Source organism: Lampetra planeri, chromosome 21, assembly GCF_965212315.1.
Source record: "Lampetra planeri chromosome 21, kcLamPlan1.2.h2, whole genome shotgun sequence".
Classification (NCBI taxonomy): domain Eukaryota; kingdom Metazoa; phylum Chordata; class Hyperoartia; order Petromyzontiformes; family Petromyzontidae; genus Lampetra; species Lampetra planeri.
This window is the reverse complement of record NC_136127.1, coordinates 9211566-9230945: the sequence shown is the minus strand read 5'-3', so window position 1 is coordinate 9230945 and position 19380 is coordinate 9211566. Positions and strand designations below refer to the sequence as shown.

The window sequence follows — 19380 nt, the reverse complement described above, 5'->3', positions numbered from 1 at the left end:
TGATCATCCATAGAATACATATTGCTGAAATAATATTTGGTTCTCAGAGATTATCCCACGTTTTGGGAGAGTATCGTTCTAGTAAAAGTTTCAGATGGAATGATCGAGTGATACCACAGAATGTATTATTTGATGTGCTCAATCATTGTAAACGATATAGCGTTATTTGATTTGTAATACATTGATGTGAATCATTATTGGGAGATGACTATCTAATGGGAAAATCACCTTCTACTGTCAAAACAGCTTCAGTCTTCTCCTCTCCGGCTTCGTCCGTCGCAATGCAGGTGTACAACCCATCATCCTCGGGGTCCACATCCAAGATGGTCATGAGAAAAACGCTGCCATTCTGAGCAAATTTAATCTTCTGGCTTTCTTCTATGGGGCTTCCTTGGTGACACCAAGTGACCATGGGAAACGGAGGCCCTCGAACCGAGCAAATAAACTGTGCTGGCTGACCCATCGTGACCTTCTGATCCGTCAGTCCAAGAGTGAACTTTGGCTTTTTAAGCTTGGCCGCCCGGGAAACAACGGACACCACGGACTCACAGAATGCCTCGCCAGCGGGGTTTATGGCCTTGCACGTGTATTTGCCAGAATCTTCCTTGCGTATGTCTTCTATGATTACGTGGGTTTCGGAGAATATGCCAGACTCGGTTGTTGTGGATATCCTGAGACCTCTTCTTTCCGTAACTTCGTTGTCATCTTTGAACCACATAATCTGTGGCTCAGGAATGGCTAAAATCTGAAACTTCAGCCGAACCAGAGTTCCTTCTTCTATGGTGGCATCTCCGGGTTCATAAACAAACTTAGGGGCTTGCATCATCTTGTTTTCTGTCTCGATTGTTTCACTTAAAATGTGTTTTTCCCTTTCTTGTGTAACCTTCTCTGTTACAACTTCACTTGTCTTTACTGTTTGAACTGTGGCAGGGGTACTTGGAGTCGATGTTGCCAATACTTCTTCCTTATCTGAAGAGGTCTGGCTCTTAACTAGAATTTGCTGATTGATATCTAAGTAATAGGAAGAAGAGAAAAAAGCATTGCCGTCTTATTGCACTGCCTGGGAGCAGTAACCAGGTTTAGCAATATAGTTGCAAAAATAAAACATTCTCATTTTAGTTTCTTAAAGCAAAGCTTTTTGGCATGATAAGTTAAAGGCAACATTGTGAAGACACCTCTTGTATTTCAGCAAATGCATTTTTGTTATTGCCATGGCATAATTGTGCAGCTTATGCTGTATTTTAGAAGATGAGTTCTTAGTTGATTAAATATACAGAGGAGCAGCCGCATTATAAAATGATGGCAGTGGAAAATGGCCCGGCATGGACTTACCTGGTTAATACGGTTAAAACGGTGGCGTCAGAGCGATGATTCAAGCTGGTGTGCCGGAGGCGTGGCTTCAGGGAATTTGTGACGAATGTCGTTATATTTGTGAAAAAATATTTTGGTGAGTGATGAATTGTACTAGATTTTCAGTTAATAGGGAGAACGGCAAGTTGATTGTGACGAGGGTTTAATTTTAATGTGTTAGGTGCAGTTATAACAATATTGGTATAGGACATGGCTTTGAAATGGAATTGTTTGTTTCCTTAAAGGTCTTGAAAAAGTGGGAAATAATCACAACTTCCCCAGCTGATACATAATACACAGTACAATATAGTGACTTAAACAACATGCTGGTTGGTACGTACTATTTTTTTTTTTGTTTCAAAATACAAAACAAAAACGACAAAATTACGATCAGCTCCGAGCATGGCGTGATGAAATTAGTAATATTACCCATGCTTTCAAAGCTGGTACAACATAATGAAACGGTTAGCCTTATTAATGTGTGCAAAGCATTAACACACACACACACTGTTGCATTGAGTGAATACCAATTACACCTTCAACTGTGTAAATACAACAAAAACTAAACTTTTCCAAAAAGATTCGCACTTTCAAAAAACACGTGGGATGAAAATTAAAGGGCGAAAATATGAGAACGCAAATTAGGTCGTGGGTAAGATACCTTCGAGGTTGAGAGTAGCGCTGCACATTGCTTCCCCCATGGAGTTCTTGGCTACGCACTTGTACTGGCCTTCGTCCTCCGGGAAGACCTCCATGATCTCCAGCTGATAGGTGTCCTCAAAGTTTGTCATTTTGAAGAACTTGGACGGCTTGATCTCTTTTTCATTGCAGTACCAGGTCACTTCAAGATCTGTAGTCAACAAAAACAAGAGCTGCAACTATAATTTGTATCGCGCGTTTATCACGGTCGGCTCAAAATAGCTGCGCCGAAGATGAATGTAAAATTTCAGGTCATTCAGGCTATTCTAATGTATTCTTCGTGTGCTGCAAATTATCAACGCTAAATTATTTATACCAATGCGATACAGTAAAAGCGTCCATAATACAGGTTTTTTGGGTTAGATCGCGTAAATATATAAATCTGTCGTTAAACCCGCCACCACCCAACACACCATTGTGTTGGAGTGCTGTACTAGTAACGAATAGGCATGTTCTGTTAAAGTGACAAACCTCACTAATTGGCTGTGTCGGATGGTGGCGGGTTTAACGACATGTTTATATATTTACGCGATCTATCCCAAAAAACCTCTATTATAGATGATATTGATCGCGAAAGCATACGTGTTAAACAGTAAAAGCGGCCTACTCGAACTGCTGAGACCACGAGTTAGAATCGAGGCAATCGCCCATGATTAAAACCGGTCCCCAAGTGTGGATAAGAGGTCACTTGATGGGATCTTAGAAGTAGTTCTGTGTTATCCCCTTCCGTGGGCCGTTCCCCAAAGTGGGGGTTCTGAACCACTCTGTGAGAGCTCCAAATGATCGTTACTTCAAACCACGCCACGATGCCAACAGCATGAAACGTCACGGTATTCGAATTGTAAATGTTGTGGGTTCATTATCCAACATACCGGTGTGCTGAACTCATAACGAATTGGCACGTTTTGTTTTACATGACAAACCATACTCTAATTGTCTGTGTCGGGTGGTGGCGGGTTTAATGACACATTTATATATTTACGTGATCTCACCCCAAAAAAAAAAAAACTCTATTATCGAACATGAATACAATTGTAGAAAAAAAGTAATTGTATGACTAAGGTAAAAAATACATATCAGCACAATTCTTGGCGAGAAAGGGAGGACAACGTACCGGTGCCTGTGACTTGACACTGGAAGCTGGCGGGGTGGCCCTCCTGTGTGGACGTGCTTTGGATGGGCTCGAGGAGCACTGGAGGGTTGGCTGGGACGGCCTCCACCGGTGGAGACACGGGTTCTTTGACTGGAAAAGCACGCAGAGCAAACCAACAACCCACGGAGATGCGTTATAGGTTGCCGTGCCGCGATCGATTGCGGCGTCGAGGCAAGCTTAGCAACTTCACTCGCGCAATTCACATTATTGAAAACAAAAATTGTGCATTCAAAATAAGAGGGAACACTGAAGCATGTTTACGATAATTGCAAAGTTATGTGCATTGAAGAGAGTATCACTTTTGATATGCAAATTATTTTGTCAAGGCGCTCTCCTTCCCCCTCCAACCCAGCTTAAATATACGCTCCAAGCTTGGTGGTGTTTCATTCTTCACCTGAGGACGGCTGCTTGCGTTGTAGCCGAAACGTCGTGAGAATTATTTTATTATGTTTTATTTTTATTCTTGTATTATTTCCCTTCTACGTGACTTTATCGAAAGAACCAAGAAGATGAATCCCTGCAGTCACGAAAGCTTTAAATCGAAATTTAAGAGAGTATCACTGTTTAATGAAACACATTGTCAACATGGGTAACTGTTGGCAGAACAAATAAGGTAAAAGTTCAAAGCTAAAGAAAAGATTATGTAACCATTTCAAAATTGCATTCATTTGGAATCGAATCACTAACATACAGGATTGGAAGGTGGATGTGGGTGGGTGTTTGGGTCAGGTCGGGTTTGAGGGGGGGGGGGGGCAAGGAGAAACAGCCGTGGACCTATTGGGCAGAAAACCCAAGAGAGAGAGAGAGAGTCAGCCCCGTAGCATTAGTGGGGTGGCTAAATTGTTTCAGTCAAGTCAAAAATACGTTGATTACAAAAAATGACTACAATTAAGCAAAACGCATTGCAGCCCCTTTCCTCGTGAACAAAGGATGGTGAGGGGGCTAGAGCAGAATTCATGATATGCAAAACAATTGATAATATTGTGACTAAATCTGTTGCACGTTTGTAAGTATGTTTAACAATTGACTGTCATGCACCCCCCCCCCCCCTTGAGTTTTTGTAATGCCTCACTAAATTGGGGGGTTAGCCCACTGGGTGCCCAAAACACAACATAATTTTGGAAAGCCACCTTTAACTTCATACAATCCTTGCGAGATAACGTGCGAGATGTAAACAAGAGATACAGACGTAGTGAGATGAGAGAGGTGTAGATAAGACATTGATGTTTAGTCAGATGACTGAAGAGACAGAAAGAAAATAGCGACATGAGAGAGATTATTCAGCTCTTTTATGTCAGTTATCGAGTCATGTTTATGAGGATTTGGGTGGGTATTTGATCCACCCATATCGTTTGCATGACTCCGAGGCCCCTTGAGTATTTTGAGGCCCGAAGCGTTTTGCTTGGTTTATTTATGCCGAGCGCTGCCGCGTCCGCCCTTTAAAACAGTGACTAACCCACACTCGAACACTGGTTAAATATGATGACTTTTTTTACTTTGGGCCCCTTTGTTAATTTGTGCCTGACTTGACCCTTGACACGCTCTCATCTTATCACCTGTTTCTCTACCATCTTACTTTTAACGCTTTTGATATCCTCTCGTATAATTTCTCCCCTCTTTTTTTTACTCTCTCTCTCCCTCGCACATGTTCTCACCATCCTAGATCACGGCAAGGGAAGGACTGTTATTTTAAACGTGCGCGTCAACCATTTTTCTGTCTCACGTGTACTCTGGCTCCGTCCTGCTTCTGTACTGTCGTAAAAATAAAAGGAAAAAGTGTCGGCGCCAAAGGGCCGCGGGACGCTCACCTTCGACGGTGAGGGTGGCGGCACAGAACACGGAGCCGTAGTCGTTGGTGGCCTCGCACTTGTACACGCCGCTGTCCTCCGTGAAGGTCTCGATGAGCAGCAGGGTGTAGCTCTCCATGTCGTGCAGGATCTTGGCCTTGAAGCCCGACTGCAGCCGCTGCTCGTCCTTGTACCAGAACACGGTGGGGTCCGGCTTGCCCGTGATGCGGCACGACAGCCGCGCCGGCTCGCCGGCCTCCACTGTCTGGCCCTCGAACGCGCTCAGCAACCGCGGCGCCTCCGGGGCTATACACGTGGCGGGCGGGAGGGAGGGGAACGCAGTTTGCAAGAGAATAATTTTTTAGACCGGCCATTTTCACCCCGTGTACATTGCAAAGACAGAGATCCCCCATATAGCCTGAGCAGACTGTTGAAGGCCGGCACGGCACATGAGGGGGTGGGTGGCCAACAGCACGCCCGGACGCCTGTGTTTCTCCAGTGGTGATGTTTACACACCACGTCAGGGACTCATTTGAGGCTGAGTCGACCTAGGGGAGGCCCAGGACCAGTTCAGATAATCGTCACCGGTGTTGTCCGTGAGCGGGAATCGAACTTGGGTGGCTGGGTTCGTAGTGCAGCGCGCTAACCGCTACACTACCATGAACTACATTACAGGTCCACACACACAATCATGTGGGGACCCTAGACGTGGGAGCATAGCAGTAAAGTACAACAGTGGATTATACTGCACTGCCCTCTGCTGAGGACATAAAACCCCTGGAGCTAACCTATGACATCCTCATATTTGCCATCTCAACAGATGTAAGCGGCAGTCTGCCTATGTTTAAACCCCCTTACCACACACTGATTTTGAAAATGAAAAAAAAATTAGTCGAAACGTGCATTTTTCACGTGAAACGTTTTAAAAAAGTGATGTGATTAGTATTGGACATTGGCGTGCGGTAAAATTGCTTTTTAAAATTATCGGCAGCCTGCCGCTTCAATCGGTGATAACATTTGGCAAGTAACGAGGTTGTCGCAGGTGGCTGTTGTCCTGTAGATCTATAGCCCCACGCCGACGCCCCCCCGCCTTCGCCAACCCACACTGACCAGCGTGGGGTGACACCCGTTCAAGTAGCCTCCCCCACGACCCGCACGGTGTGGGAGGAGGCCCTCAAATGCAGTGGTGGGATTGACGGGAAAATAACTAAAAAGTGACTGGAAATGTTCTAGATTTGAAGTTTTCGTGATTGCAAGGATCCATACTCTTTTGTTCTTTTGGTAAAGTCACGCAGATGAAAGTAAAAAAAAAAAGTTTTATATATAAGAAATAAATCAAATTACGACGTTTCGGGCGCAACACATGACGGGCGCTTATGTTGCACCCTAAACGTCGTGATTTAATTGGTTAATTATTAATTTTTTATTTTATTTTATTACATTACATTTTATTTCTTTATTTTATTTTTTCACCTACGTGACTTTACCGAAAGAACCAAAGAGCATGACTGGAAATGCGGTCCAGTTGGCCCGGGGTGCGAGGCCGTTTTAAAACGCGCCCTGACCGAACTCACCGTTCACGATGAGGGTGATCTCGCTGCGGGATTTCCCGGCGACAAAGGTGTACTTCCCGGAGTCGGTCAGCCAGGACTCGGTGATGACCATGCGGTGCACGTGGTGCTCGACCACGTATTCGTGCCGCTCTTCCACCGAGAAGTCGACCTGCACGCCGTCCTTCAGCCACAGCGCTTCCACGTCGTCTTCATTCACCACAAACTCCACGACCGCCCGCTTCTTCTCCATGACCTGTTGTCGAGACACGCCAGCACGATTGATCGATTGAAATGCGTCACATATATAGGTGTACTGTACATTGCAAACAAATTTAGAGCAATTTTTATTCTATAGATCTTTTTCAGAATTCGGCCTGGCAACAAATGACAGTTCAACAAGGTGGCTTATCATCTTGTGGAAAATGTATAGCAGCCAAACGCATGTTGATTCTAAGTGTGGAGGGAAAAACCGGAGGACCCGGAGAAAAATCAATGTGACCACAGGGAGAACATGCAAACTCAAAATATACAGGTGTCAGGGTCAGGATTGAACTCACGGCTTCCTGTATACCAGGCGAGGTAGTTAACATCTCGCCACCGTAGTTCCCAAATACATTTGCTCTTACAGAAATTTCAGAAGGCTAAATTCAGAAGGGTGTAGCGGTGGCGCAGTGTTTAGCGCACTATGTTGTGAACCTTGCGCGCTGAGTTTAATTCCTAGCCATGGTTAACATCAGTGGTAATGTTAGTCATCTAAACCGGTCATGGATACCTCCCCCCACTTCACCAACCCGCACTGACCAGCGTGATGAAGTACGGTCAAACAACGCCCCACCCTCCCCACTATGTCTGACAGACGGATGTAATCTGTGAGTAGCGAGATATGTTGCTGTGTGGTTTTACACAAATATATTTGTGGGTCACTTTCGACCGTGACGCCGGCAATCACATGGCCTAATTTGCGGTTAACACACTCAGGGCATTAACCAGGGTGGCCACCAGGCTCAAACCGCTCTCACCTGTGCAGCGAGTGCCAAAAACATGCTGCAGTTCGACAAAAAACGTCAGAGTCAGCGGTGGATTGATCGTGGCCGACGACGATAACGGCGCGAACGCTCAGCAACGCACACGAGCGACGTGTCGCGCCGAATTCCGCGGGCCGGCCCTAGCTCGGGGTCGGCTCTCACCTCGACGAACATGGACGAGGGCCTGGAGATCTCGATGTGGCGCGCCTCGATGAAGAGCGTTGCCGTCGAGACGTTGCTGCCCGCCACCACGCTGTACGTGCCCGCGTCCGACATGTTCACCCGCGGGATGACCAGCTTGTGCACGAACCGCTCGCTTACAAACTGAATCCTGCACGAGAGCGGATGACGGGAGCGACAGTCGCACGCATGAGCACCAGGTTAATCCGCATGGGGCCAAGCTGCTACGCAAGAAGCTGTTTGGCAAATGATTTTTAAGTATATGGTCATCATACAAGCCCGTAATTTTCATTACAGTGTCCTTGCAACTTAAAATGCAGTCTATTGTCGATATGTTTTATTTGTACGACTAATGTCGGTGGAGAGGAACAACCATAATTTAGGTGGTGGAGCGCGATAGTTGTGTTAGGAGTAGCGGAGTGTCGTATCACTCGTTGTGATGACACCTCATTCGTATTTGTGAATGGGGCATTGTGTCGTTATATGCTCCATGGTCCGTTCTAGGTGCACACTGGATATTTTATAGCTTTCCATTCGTCCTCTCGAATATCCAGGGTAATCAGGTGTCGATTTTTACCGCGTAAAACAAATCACGAATAATACTATACATATAAACATTAGGCTATGAACGTATTTATTGCCTATGTAGAATGGGGCTGAAAACGCAGAATGTGCTGTCAGGTTTGAATGTTTCTTAAACAAATCAGTTCACGTGCTGAACTGTTTTTCAGGCACATGCATTACTGAATTACTGACCTCCGATGAGTTAGGATCAGCGATATATTAAACCGGTGTGAACAAAGAAATTTCATTTATTTGGTCGCGAGCACAGTTAACCAACAGCCTGGATAATCCCGCTCATACAAAACTGAGAGTTAACTGTAGCTCATTATGAGATCGCTTGTCAAAAATATCCTCGGCATATAATTGACATTAAGTTATCTGTATGAATTCTAGATTTGAAGCTTTCGTGACTGCAAGGATTCATACTCTTAAGTTATTTTGGTAAAGTCACGTAGGTAAAATTTTTTTTACAAAAAAGCCAACACTGCCTTTAAATAAAAACACGTATATTTAGGCGTGGTTCTCACTATGACCTATCTTCATAGCACATCTTCACATCATGTGAATTAGGACGGTGATAAACGATACTTATATTCAATTGGCATAATAATTGAAATTTTAATGTCACATTTGTAGACAATTGTGACACTGGTCGTCATGGTAAAAGGGAGGGATCCATTCTTTTCCCGGATATGGTGTAAGTCGGAGTGTGCCATGCTTTGTGTTCGCTCGTGGTTTTTCATTATTATTAATAAATTGTTTTGTTAAAAGAACATTCTGAGTACAATCATCTTTGACCACACTAGTCAGTAAGGTGCCGAATTAGAAAAGAGACTGCAACATTTAAGATATTGACTGAATGCTCCTTGATTATCCATGTGATTTTTTTTAGACCTGAGACTGCAACACAAGCAATCATCATCAGGTGTGGATTTCACACCTGATGATGACTGCTTGTGTTGCAGTCGAAACGTCGTGATAATTTTATTGTTTCATTTTTTTTCCCTTCTACGTGACTTTACCGAAAGAACCAAGAATATGAATCCGTGCAGTCACGAAAACTTTAAATCAAAATGATAATTACCTGTCGCTTGCTTCCAACTGCTGGCCGTCCTTCAGCCACTGAACTTCAATGTTCGGCTCGGAGATCTCGCACGAAAAGGAAGCCTTTTTCTTCTCAATCACCTTGATGTCCTTAATCTGTTTCCTAAAGTCAATGTGTCGCGCTAAGGGGGGGAGAACACGTGGCAAACAGAAAGGTGACCGTTACATAACAACAACAACAACAAATCACTTTTGCAGTGCACGACACCCATCTCAAGACTTGGGTGATAGCTTTTTTTTTTACCGAGCAATTGTTACGAACAATGCTTGAGTCGGCACAATTAGTTGTGGTCAAGAGCTCATCACGGCCAATTTCATTGGTGCCATTGCACCTCGCCGTCCCTTCCTTCGTTTCGCTAGATCCCCGTGTCCTGGTGTGCTGGTCGTTGGCTGACGGCGCACTGAGAACTATCTACTCCTCTGCCAACGTCTGTCCTGCCACTGGTCTAATGGTGACACATCTGTGTTTGTCAATGGTATCATCACCGAGGGTTCCCACTTAACCTGCGGTGACGTCGCTGTCACTCCTGGAAGTTCGGTGATCATCGTGAAATGCCGACGTTACCCAGGGTCCCACTAACCTGCCGTGGGATGCCAATTGTCACTGCTGAGGGCGAACCTAACGTGTGTGGTCGCACTACACGAGGAGCGAGGAGTCCCGCAACCGCGGACCAAAGTTATGTTTGCCGACCACTCTCAAAACATATCCGGTTCGCGGTGACAAATCTCCTACGACGAGGACACGGGGTGGCGGGGGGGTGTATGCTTGTACGTTGAACTACATTCACGCCATACGTAGCCAACCATGCTAATCGGAGGTTCGGGGGAAGGACAACTAAAAAAACCTGCGCTAGAATCAGTTGCAAGAGTGACACCAGCAGATGAGATAACCGACCTTCGACAAACAGCGTCGACGTCGTGGAGGCTGAGCCGGCCACGAAGGTGTACTCTGCCGCGTCGGCGAAGTGCACGTTGCGCACAGTGAGCGAGTGGGTGATCGTCTTGGTGCGGACGACATAGCGGTCGGTCGACTTGACCTCGACGCCATTCTTCAGCCACTTGTAGGTAATGCCCTCGTAGTTCACGTTCACCTCGAAGGTGATGGTGTCCTTTTCCTCCGCCTTGATGTCCTTCATCATCGAGGTGATGAGGATCGCTGCAGCGGGGAACACGTGCGGATTCATGGCCCGGGTTGTAAGCGCATCGGTAAGCGGCAACGCACGAATTGGCCAAGTCAAAGCTATTTATTTGGGGCAAAAAATTGGTTAAGAATTTATCTGCTTTTCAAATAATAATAAAATGCTTTACTGTGATTTTTTTTTATGCATTGAAGTTAGTTTAGTACTCGTATCTACGTAATGTATGGCAACTAAATCACTAAGAATGAAAATATAATAAGAGCATATAATAACGTATTTTTTTAAGAGAGTGAAAATAATTATGTTTGATACATGCATGCAATTATGCGCGTGAGAATGTTATGATTTGACACTCATGCAAATCGCACGCAATTCTACGAGATGCTACTTTTACATTTTCACCTGAACGGAGCGAGCGCTGCAATTCAAACCGGAGCGAAAACGCGACCACAGGACAACGCGGTAACACACGCTGCGGAAACACAACTCGACTCTCAAATCAAACCACGACCCTGAATGCTGACGATTCGTCGAATCGCTCGAGAGAGGCCGACCATCACAAAGCCGATATTCACACTCGGCGTAACAAACCGACACGAGTCTGACGAGCGACAGTAAACTCCCCACTTAAACTTTCTTCTTTACTTCACCGGAGCTTCAAGGCCCACACCGCGGAAGCGCGAGACCCGCCGCCCCGCCGTGCCACTTACGGTTGACGGTGAGGGTGGCGCTGACCCTCTCGTTGCCGCACACGAAGGTGTACTCGGCCGCGTCCTCCTTGCCAGTGTTGACGATCACCAGCTGGTGCAGGCGGCCCTGCATGACGATGCGGAAGCGGTCCGTGACGTCGATCTCCACGCCGTCCTTGAGCCACGTCGCCGGGATGTTCACGTGCGACACCTCACACTCGAACGTCGCCGTCTTGGTCTCCGGCACCTCGACGCTCTTCAACGTCTTGGTGATTTGCACGGCTGCGAGGAGGGTGGGGGCGGGGGTTGGTGTGGCAGGAGGGCCAGACGGCAGAGAGCGGACGCGGTGATTATTGCTGAATGTGCCAGCCAGTTGCGTTCGTTGGCAAGCGCGTCTAAGCGGAGGACTGCGTGATTGGTTATTGCGCAGGTGCCACTTGGCTTAGTAGCGGAACGAGAAGCTCGTTATTGAAAGGTTACCAGTTTAATTTCCTGCTTGGGTGGTTGACTCAGCACATAATCACTCCAGGGTTGATACAATCAATACCACTTTGTGCGGAAGTCAACAGTGGTTGTTCCAAGGTTTTAGACTCGCCACCATCATAGGAATTTGGACTTTCTACCCCTGGGCTGTAAACAGAAAATGAGCACCCATGTCTCAAAGGCTCATTTGAACACGAAATCGCTTTTCAATTTCCATACACTATGCTCCCACACCTCGGGTTATCACGGTTGGCCACGTGCGGTGCGAAAGAAGTTCAACATACATAAATACAGACTATAATAACATCTCCTGCAGAAGCTCCCAGCAGCAGCTGGAGCAAAACGTCGGGACATCATGCCAAACAACAAATGGGACAAACCAACAATTCATATCAGAGAGAGGGAGACTGATACACGGTTATAACAATTGACCGGCGGGACATGGTCAAGCGGTGTGACGAAGAGACCGACTTACACTCGACAAAGAGCTTTGCGGAGGTCTGCTGCTGAGACACGACTGCAGTGAGGTCTCCCACGTCCTCTCTGTTCAGGTCGAGGACGACGAGCTTGTGGATCTTTTTCTCCACCACAATCTTGTACTTCTTCCCTGCGGCGACGGGCTGGTTCTTGTGCAGCCATTTCACCTCGACGTCCTCGTGTGACAGGCCCAGTTCGAACGTGGCCTGCGAGTGCTCCAGTCCAGTCACATCCTTGAGCTTCTTCAGCACTTTGATGGCTGCAAGTTGGAAAATAAATACGACAAAAGCTGTACTTTAACTCTCGCTTTGACAACTACGACGCATTCGGCAATAACACTGTGGCGCTAAAAAGAAAGGTTATCATTGGTGATGTTTTGGGCAATGCTCCTATTTTCATAGCACATGAATAGAGAGCAGGGTGATGTTAATAAGAGTTGGAGACTGCCTTTAACACCATGGGGCCTGGTGAAAATGACAAATTTCTTAGTTTTCTGATTCGGCATATGATTAGTTACCTAATAGTAGCTATTGAGTACTAGACAAAAATCAATAATAATAAAAATACGACTAAATACACTAATTTCTCCTACAAGTAAAATTAGAAAATGTTTCTGTGGAAATGTTTGTTATTCCTTCCACAGACAGCTGCAGTTTTGACAGAAAAAAAATATGCATGCACTATCTTCTTGGTTCTTTCGGTAAGTCACGTAGAAGGGAAATAATAAAATAATAAAAATAAAACATTATTTTATTACTTCCCTTCTACGTGACTTTACCGACTGAACCAAGAAGATGAACCCCTGCAGTCACGAAAGCTTTAAATCGAAATGCATGAACTAATTAATAGAAATACTAATACGAGTATTGTTCTTTATCCAGGAAAGCCTCACTGAATCTCGAGAGTCTATTACGGTGGCGTCCTGCTGCACTGCGATGTTTGGCCAAATCGAATCGAATCTAAGTCATAGAACGCCTTCACTCCAAGGCGCTTGACGTAGCTAACAAAACGGTGACAGAATATGATGATTTAGAAGACAGGGGCGTAAAAGAATTGAGGAATGAGTGACAGTGATAGAGGGGTACTTAGGGATCACGAAAGGGTAGGGGAGGAACGTGAAGGAGTGGAGGGGCGAGGGGAGGGAAGAGAATGGGTAATAGAGAATGGGTGAGGCGTTAAGAGAGGAATGGAAGGAGGTTAATGTACAGGAGGAAGTTTATTCAATGAATACGAGCCACCGTAAGCTCCAGGTGTGCATGTTCAAGATCCCGTGACATTTTCCGAAAAAGGGGAGGCAATGTTGCAATAATGGCTCACATATTTTGGATAAAACCCACAGTGCAATGTGACTACACTCATCCGTGAAACATAACACATTTTGTGATAGCCATGGACTATGGGAATTGCCCGTACACCAAACGGAGAATCATTGCGATGTGCTGTACTAATAACAAATTGGCATGCTCTGTTTAAGTGACAAACATTACTAATTGGCTGTGTGGGGTGGTGGCGGGTTTAACGACACATTTATAATTACGCGATCTAACCCAAAAAAAACCTCTATTATGGAGAATCATTGCTGTTCATTATAAACCTGGAAATAAACATAACCGTCATTTTGCTTTAATTTACCTTCCACGTGAAGGCGGGCATTGGCGTTAAGTTTCCCCAGCTTGAAGTTGTACACCGACTCGTCAGATGGATTGCAGTTGTGAACCCTCAGTGTGTGAACCGTGCCGTCCATGGAGACATCATACTTGTCCCCGGATGCCAGTTCCACTCCGTTTTTGATCCAAACTCCACCCTTGACGTCTGCCTGAGACAGCTCCAGTGTGAAGGTCGCAGTCTGAGTCTCAATAACCGTCTGGTTCTTCAGGGTCTTCTTGATTTTGACAGCTGAAAAAAGATCAATGTGGTCAGAATCGTGTCAGCTATTTTTTGCACGACTACCGCCTTGGAATTATATTGCTGGGAATCTTTATGCAGCATGCCATCAGATTTAATTACAGACCCTGAGTGAATCGATGGAAGCCACAAATAATCGTATTGTCTTCTAAATTTCGAAAATTGTTCATTGAATTATGTCAATCAGTTTCAGTTATTTAAAAGGGCAGCACAAGGTTGTTCAATACCTATAAAGCGTAGCGCTATTGTAGGAACATTAATTTAAAATGGCCCATTAACTTAGAGGGGCACCATTTGCAGATTTTAAAAAAGAAATAACTAAAATGTGGCCCATGCAATATAAGCAGATGGCAGACCACTTAAGTACGTAAAAAAATATCACGAAACAAGGAAGAAAAATCATGCATACGCATAGCATCTGAAACGATTTACAATGTGACGGGATGGAAGCAACCTCAATTCGAATGATGCAGCGCCCGACGCAGAGACGAGTGGAAAGAGCGCTGCCAGGGGACATCGGCGAAGGAGACCATCGCATCTCATCGGCCCAAGAGGCCAAAGGGGAAGCAATGGAGGCAAGTGACTCACCTTCGACCTTCAGCTTGGCGGCGGTTTTGGACGTGGCCACCTGGTAGCTGTACTCGGCCTGATCTGCCAGCGTGGTGGAGTCCACGATGAGACGACGCACTCGGCCATCGTCCTCACAGTGCACGCGGTTCGTGAGCGTCAGCTCCTTGCCGTCCCGCAGCCAGTGACCCAGAACATCGGGGTTCACGACCTCGCACTCGAACACGGCCACCTGCGACTCGGACACCGAGATGTCCTGCAGGGGCTTGCTGATGGCTCCACCTGTGCAGGAGGACAACGAGAGTGAACGCTTTGTCATGGTAGTAACCCTTTTCCGTTTCGATAACGTACACGTACGGAAGAAAAAATTAAAACAAAAATTACTTGATCAGCAACTGAGGCTCCCACAAGGCAGAGGTCGCAAACGGGCTTTGATTCCTTACCCGTACCTGGCCGCACCAGGGTCGCAAATGGGTACCCATACCCGTACCCGGCCGGGTACGGCTTCACGTTCCCTACCCGTACCCGTACCCTACCCGAAATGAGTGACAAACGGTTACTCACCAGTGACTCACGGCCTATCCGTACCCGTACCCGGCCGCACCAGGGTCGCAAACGGCTACCCGTACCCGTACCCGGACGGGTACGGGTAGCCGGGTATCGGGTAGGGTACGGGTATCGGGTACCCGGTTGCGACCTCTGCCACAAGGCCATGCGGAAGGGCGTGTGGGACAGTTTGGCGCCGGCTATCATGGAGTGCGGTTGTGTCGCTAAGGTTCTCTGCGGGCGAATAACAATGTCTTTAAAAACAACGGCGCTACGCCTCTCTAAATAAAATTAATGCAGAACCGCTTGCGCGTTCCGAGATTCAGCGATGAATGGGGCACCCCACCCTTGCAAACGTCTCGGAACAGGGAAATGTATACTGTACACGTGTATATTTTCGCTCAACGACTAATGATAATTCGCGTTGGCTGATGAGTCATTTTTTAATCCCCTTGAAGCTTTGATGATGTGAATGCAGAGACCAGTGAATTACAGCAGCTATGTAGCACTTTCATTGGGTAAAGCACACACGTGCATATGATAGGGTTTGGCCCAATCCATCTACTGTAGATGTCGCCTTAAACACATAAGCAGCGTTTTCACGTTCGAAATTAAGTGTAGAAATTGACACAAATCCAAAAACCAAACAACATGAACGCATTCAGTGCTCCCCCCCCCCCCCCCATGGTTATTCGATAAACACAATCTGTTAAATGGCATGTGTCACAAGCAAGCAGAAAACGTATTTGTAGGCTGGCCCATTTAAGTGGAACAATTGGGTATAAGCCAACATATTCCTTGTTAACTCATAAATGCTCTTTCTCTTTTCAAATTTGTGAACATTAACGGTGGATGAATGCGTTCAAGCAGAGAAGATAGGGTGCACATCATTTTGACGGTTGGTTCACGTAGCTTAAGGCAACATGACTGGCGGCTTTGATGAAATGTTAGTTTCCCCTTAAAAGTGCCACCACACACATAGTATGTATGTATGTAGCCAACCATGCTAATTGGAGGTGTGGTAGAAAAACAACAAACTCAACACAACAGGCCGTTGTAAACAAATTAGTTTTCAATTGAAATTTGAAAGTGCATGGCTCCATAGTGGCTTCCTAATATCGGAAAGAAAAGCGTTTCAGACGTCCGCAGAAGCGCATCTGAAAAGCGCGCGATTCAGTGACCACCGTCTTTGTTCGGTGGCCAGCCAAAAGCCGCTGCCGCGAGGATGACCGAAGTTCGCGTGATGATGGTTTACGTTCCTTGACGAGATCAGCGAGGCATCGTGTTTCGTTTACGGCAAGCTCATTGTGTGTGATGGGCGCGACCTCGTGATGTATTATGAGGTGAGAGAGTTACCGGACACGCTGAGGACGCCGCTGGTCTTCTTCTCTCCCATGGAGAAAGTGTACTCGCCCTCGTTGTCCTTCATCACGTTGGACACGGTGAGTCTGTGCACCTTGCCCTTCACTTCGATCTTGCACTTGTCGTCCGATTTCACCTCCTGGCCTTTGAAGAGCCAGATGGTGTCCACCCCGGAATGAGACAGCTCCACCTCGAAAGTCAGATTCTCGGTCTCCATGCACGATTTGTCCTCCAGGCCACGGATAATTTTAACCTCTGTGTGCAAACAACAAAAAATGAGAACAAAAAATGAGCGCTTGAGCTTGATTTTAATTTTTGTTTTCAAGTTGACGATAAAATATGCTCCATTCATTATCAGTGAAAATTCTACGAGCCACACCTTTTCAATTGTTGTTCATTTACTCAATTAACAAGATTTTAAGATCACTCATTGCAGTGACGAATCTATTGAGCTATTAAAATGACCTTGACATACAAACCATTTTTTCAATGTTATATGACAACTTTATGCTATCACAGTGTTAACATATCTTATGACTTTGAAACCCGCCCACCTCCTACGCATTCCACAAGTAATGACTAATCCCATATCTGCATTTCCCATAAATATGCTAAATTCCTCTTGATATGCAAATTATTTTGTCAAGGCGCTCTTCCCCCTCCAACCCAGCTTAAATAGACGCTCCAAGCCTGGTGGTGTTTCATTCAGACGCTGTCTTTTCGAGAGACCTGTTCTTCACCTGAGGACGGCTGCTTGTGTTGTGGCCGAAACGTGGTGAGAATTATTTTATTATGTTTTATTTTTATTATTTCCCTTCTACGTGACTTTACCGAAAGAACCAAGAAGATGAATCCCTGCAGTCACGAAAGCTTTAAATCGAAAAATATCTTACAAGATGAGCTGGCCAAGACGACTTAGATGTCAGAGGATTGAACCAACACCACCGAGATCCTGGCATTGAATCCAGGTTTGAGTCGCAGGGCCACCAACAGGCTTCCCGTAAAAAGGCTTCACATTGAAATTGACATTTCACTTCATTTTGCCTAAATTCCAGCGCCGTTCATTTAAAAAATAAAAATAATACTGTCACGTGATGCAAGTGTCTGCCCATGGTAGTGCATGTAATAAAGTGTGCCCCCCTCTCAAACGTTGCACTCGAAGAATCTGTTTGAGTGGACCCCGTGAACAGAGCAGATCATCGCCATGCGCATCCCATCACGAGGCGATTCACAGCTCTGCTCGGAGTTCTGAACGGATAGCAACTCTCACGACACGATTGCCGCAAGCAGAATTGGACTAACATTTTGTGTGGTGGGGGGGGGGGCAGGGCAGGGGGAGAAAGTCTCTCACACAAACAAAATAACTTACCCTCGACGGTGAGCTTGCAGGTGCTCTCGGCACGACCGATAACGATCTTGTACTGCCCCTCGTCGGAGGCGAAGGCCGTGGTGAGCACGAGCCTCTGCTTGTTGCCCTTGGTAATGAACTGGACGCGGTCGCTGGCCTTCAGGAGCTCGCCGTTGTGGTACCACTTGGCCCCCGGCACCTCTGCCTGGGAGACCTTGCACTCCATCGAACCCTTGGTGCCCTCCACCACTGACACGTCTTTCAGTGGCTGCAGCAGCTCAACGGCTGAAGGAGAATGTTTGCGGGGGGGGGGGTGGAGGAGGACACAACAAAGAGGCACGCTTAAAACTGTCATCCCACTATTTTGTTTCGTTACGTTTTGTTGCCGTTTGCTAGCGTTGTCCGCCACGACCGATGATGACGCTGCTGGTGCTTACGTGACTCGTTTGTGTGTGTGTGACTGTGGCTGTAATAGTATCGTGACTAACAGTGTCGTGTTTAGTGTGTGTGTGTGACTGTGGCCGTGATGGTATCGTGACTGACAGTACCGTGACTCGTGTGCCGTACTGGCGTTCATAGGTGCTCGCAAACAGGACTTGCCTCAAAAGTCGGTTAAAGCTATATGGGTGATCTTTGTCTTGTAAAGACCCATTACATGAGTGCCAAATCTCTCCACCAATGGTCGCACAACAAACTTATGGAAAAATAAAATGTAAAACTTGAGATGTCGCATCATAAAAATATCAATGGTTTGTAACAAATGCTTCAATTGAAACTACTATGGTATGTCTCAAGAGTGGATACCATGATACACTGTTCACATAAAACATTAAGTGCATTTCCTTTAGGCCTAAAAATTGTTTCTGTAAAAGTTCTGTCAATGTTCATTGATGATAATGATGAAGTAATTTAGAATTATAGCTGATACCAATTTTGTGTATTTTCTTAAACTATTAAGTTTTATTTATATGCTACTGTTTCATTGCTATCAGTGCTGAATGTTTTAATACGAGTAAACTTTTTACGACTTTTCTTAGCAAGTCTACGAAACATATACGTTCCATTTCATGAACAGAAATCAAGATTGCTTTTTAATTTACGCATTATTACAAGCCTAATTATCTAAATTAGGTGTTTAAAATACCATTGTTTTCAATAGCCGACATTGGAATAGTGTCCCATACAGGCTGAAAATCGTGGATCCGTTTTGTAAGTAAATTTATTTCTATTTTCTTTGGGTCTTTCAGTAAAGCCACGTAGATAGAAAAAAATAACAAAAATCAAAATCACGACGTTTAGATCGCAACACAAGCAATCATCTTCTTTTTCTTCACCTGAACATGATTGCTCGTGTTGCGATCGAAACGTCGTGATTTTTTTTTTCTACGTGGCTTTCTCGAATGACCCAAAGAATATGAATTCCTGCAGTCACGAAAGCTTTAAGTTAAG

The 19380-nt window shown here is 45.7% G+C and overlaps 1 protein-coding gene across 1 annotated transcript in view; it reads right to left on the bottom strand.

The window, feature by feature from the left end:
- Nucleotides 1-19380, bottom strand: part of TTN (titin) — a 340888-nt gene that overhangs the window by 284391 nt on the left and 37117 nt on the right. Inside the window, exons 26-39 of the mRNA XM_078603948.1 lie at nt 17953-18216; nt 16578-16838; nt 14697-14957; nt 13836-14099; nt 12202-12462; nt 11265-11525; nt 10311-10571; nt 9396-9537; nt 7730-7898; nt 6564-6795; nt 5011-5295; nt 3164-3292; nt 2012-2200; nt 229-1011 (exon numbers count right to left, since the gene is read on the bottom strand). Of these exons, the coding sequence (XP_078460074.1) occupies nt 229-1011; nt 2012-2200; nt 3164-3292; nt 5011-5295; nt 6564-6795; nt 7730-7898; nt 9396-9537; nt 10311-10571; nt 11265-11525; nt 12202-12462; nt 13836-14099; nt 14697-14957; nt 16578-16838; nt 17953-18216 (3762 nt within the window). The remainder of the gene's footprint in view (nt 1-228; nt 1012-2011; nt 2201-3163; nt 3293-5010; nt 5296-6563; nt 6796-7729; nt 7899-9395; nt 9538-10310; nt 10572-11264; nt 11526-12201; nt 12463-13835; nt 14100-14696; nt 14958-16577; nt 16839-17952; nt 18217-19380) is intronic.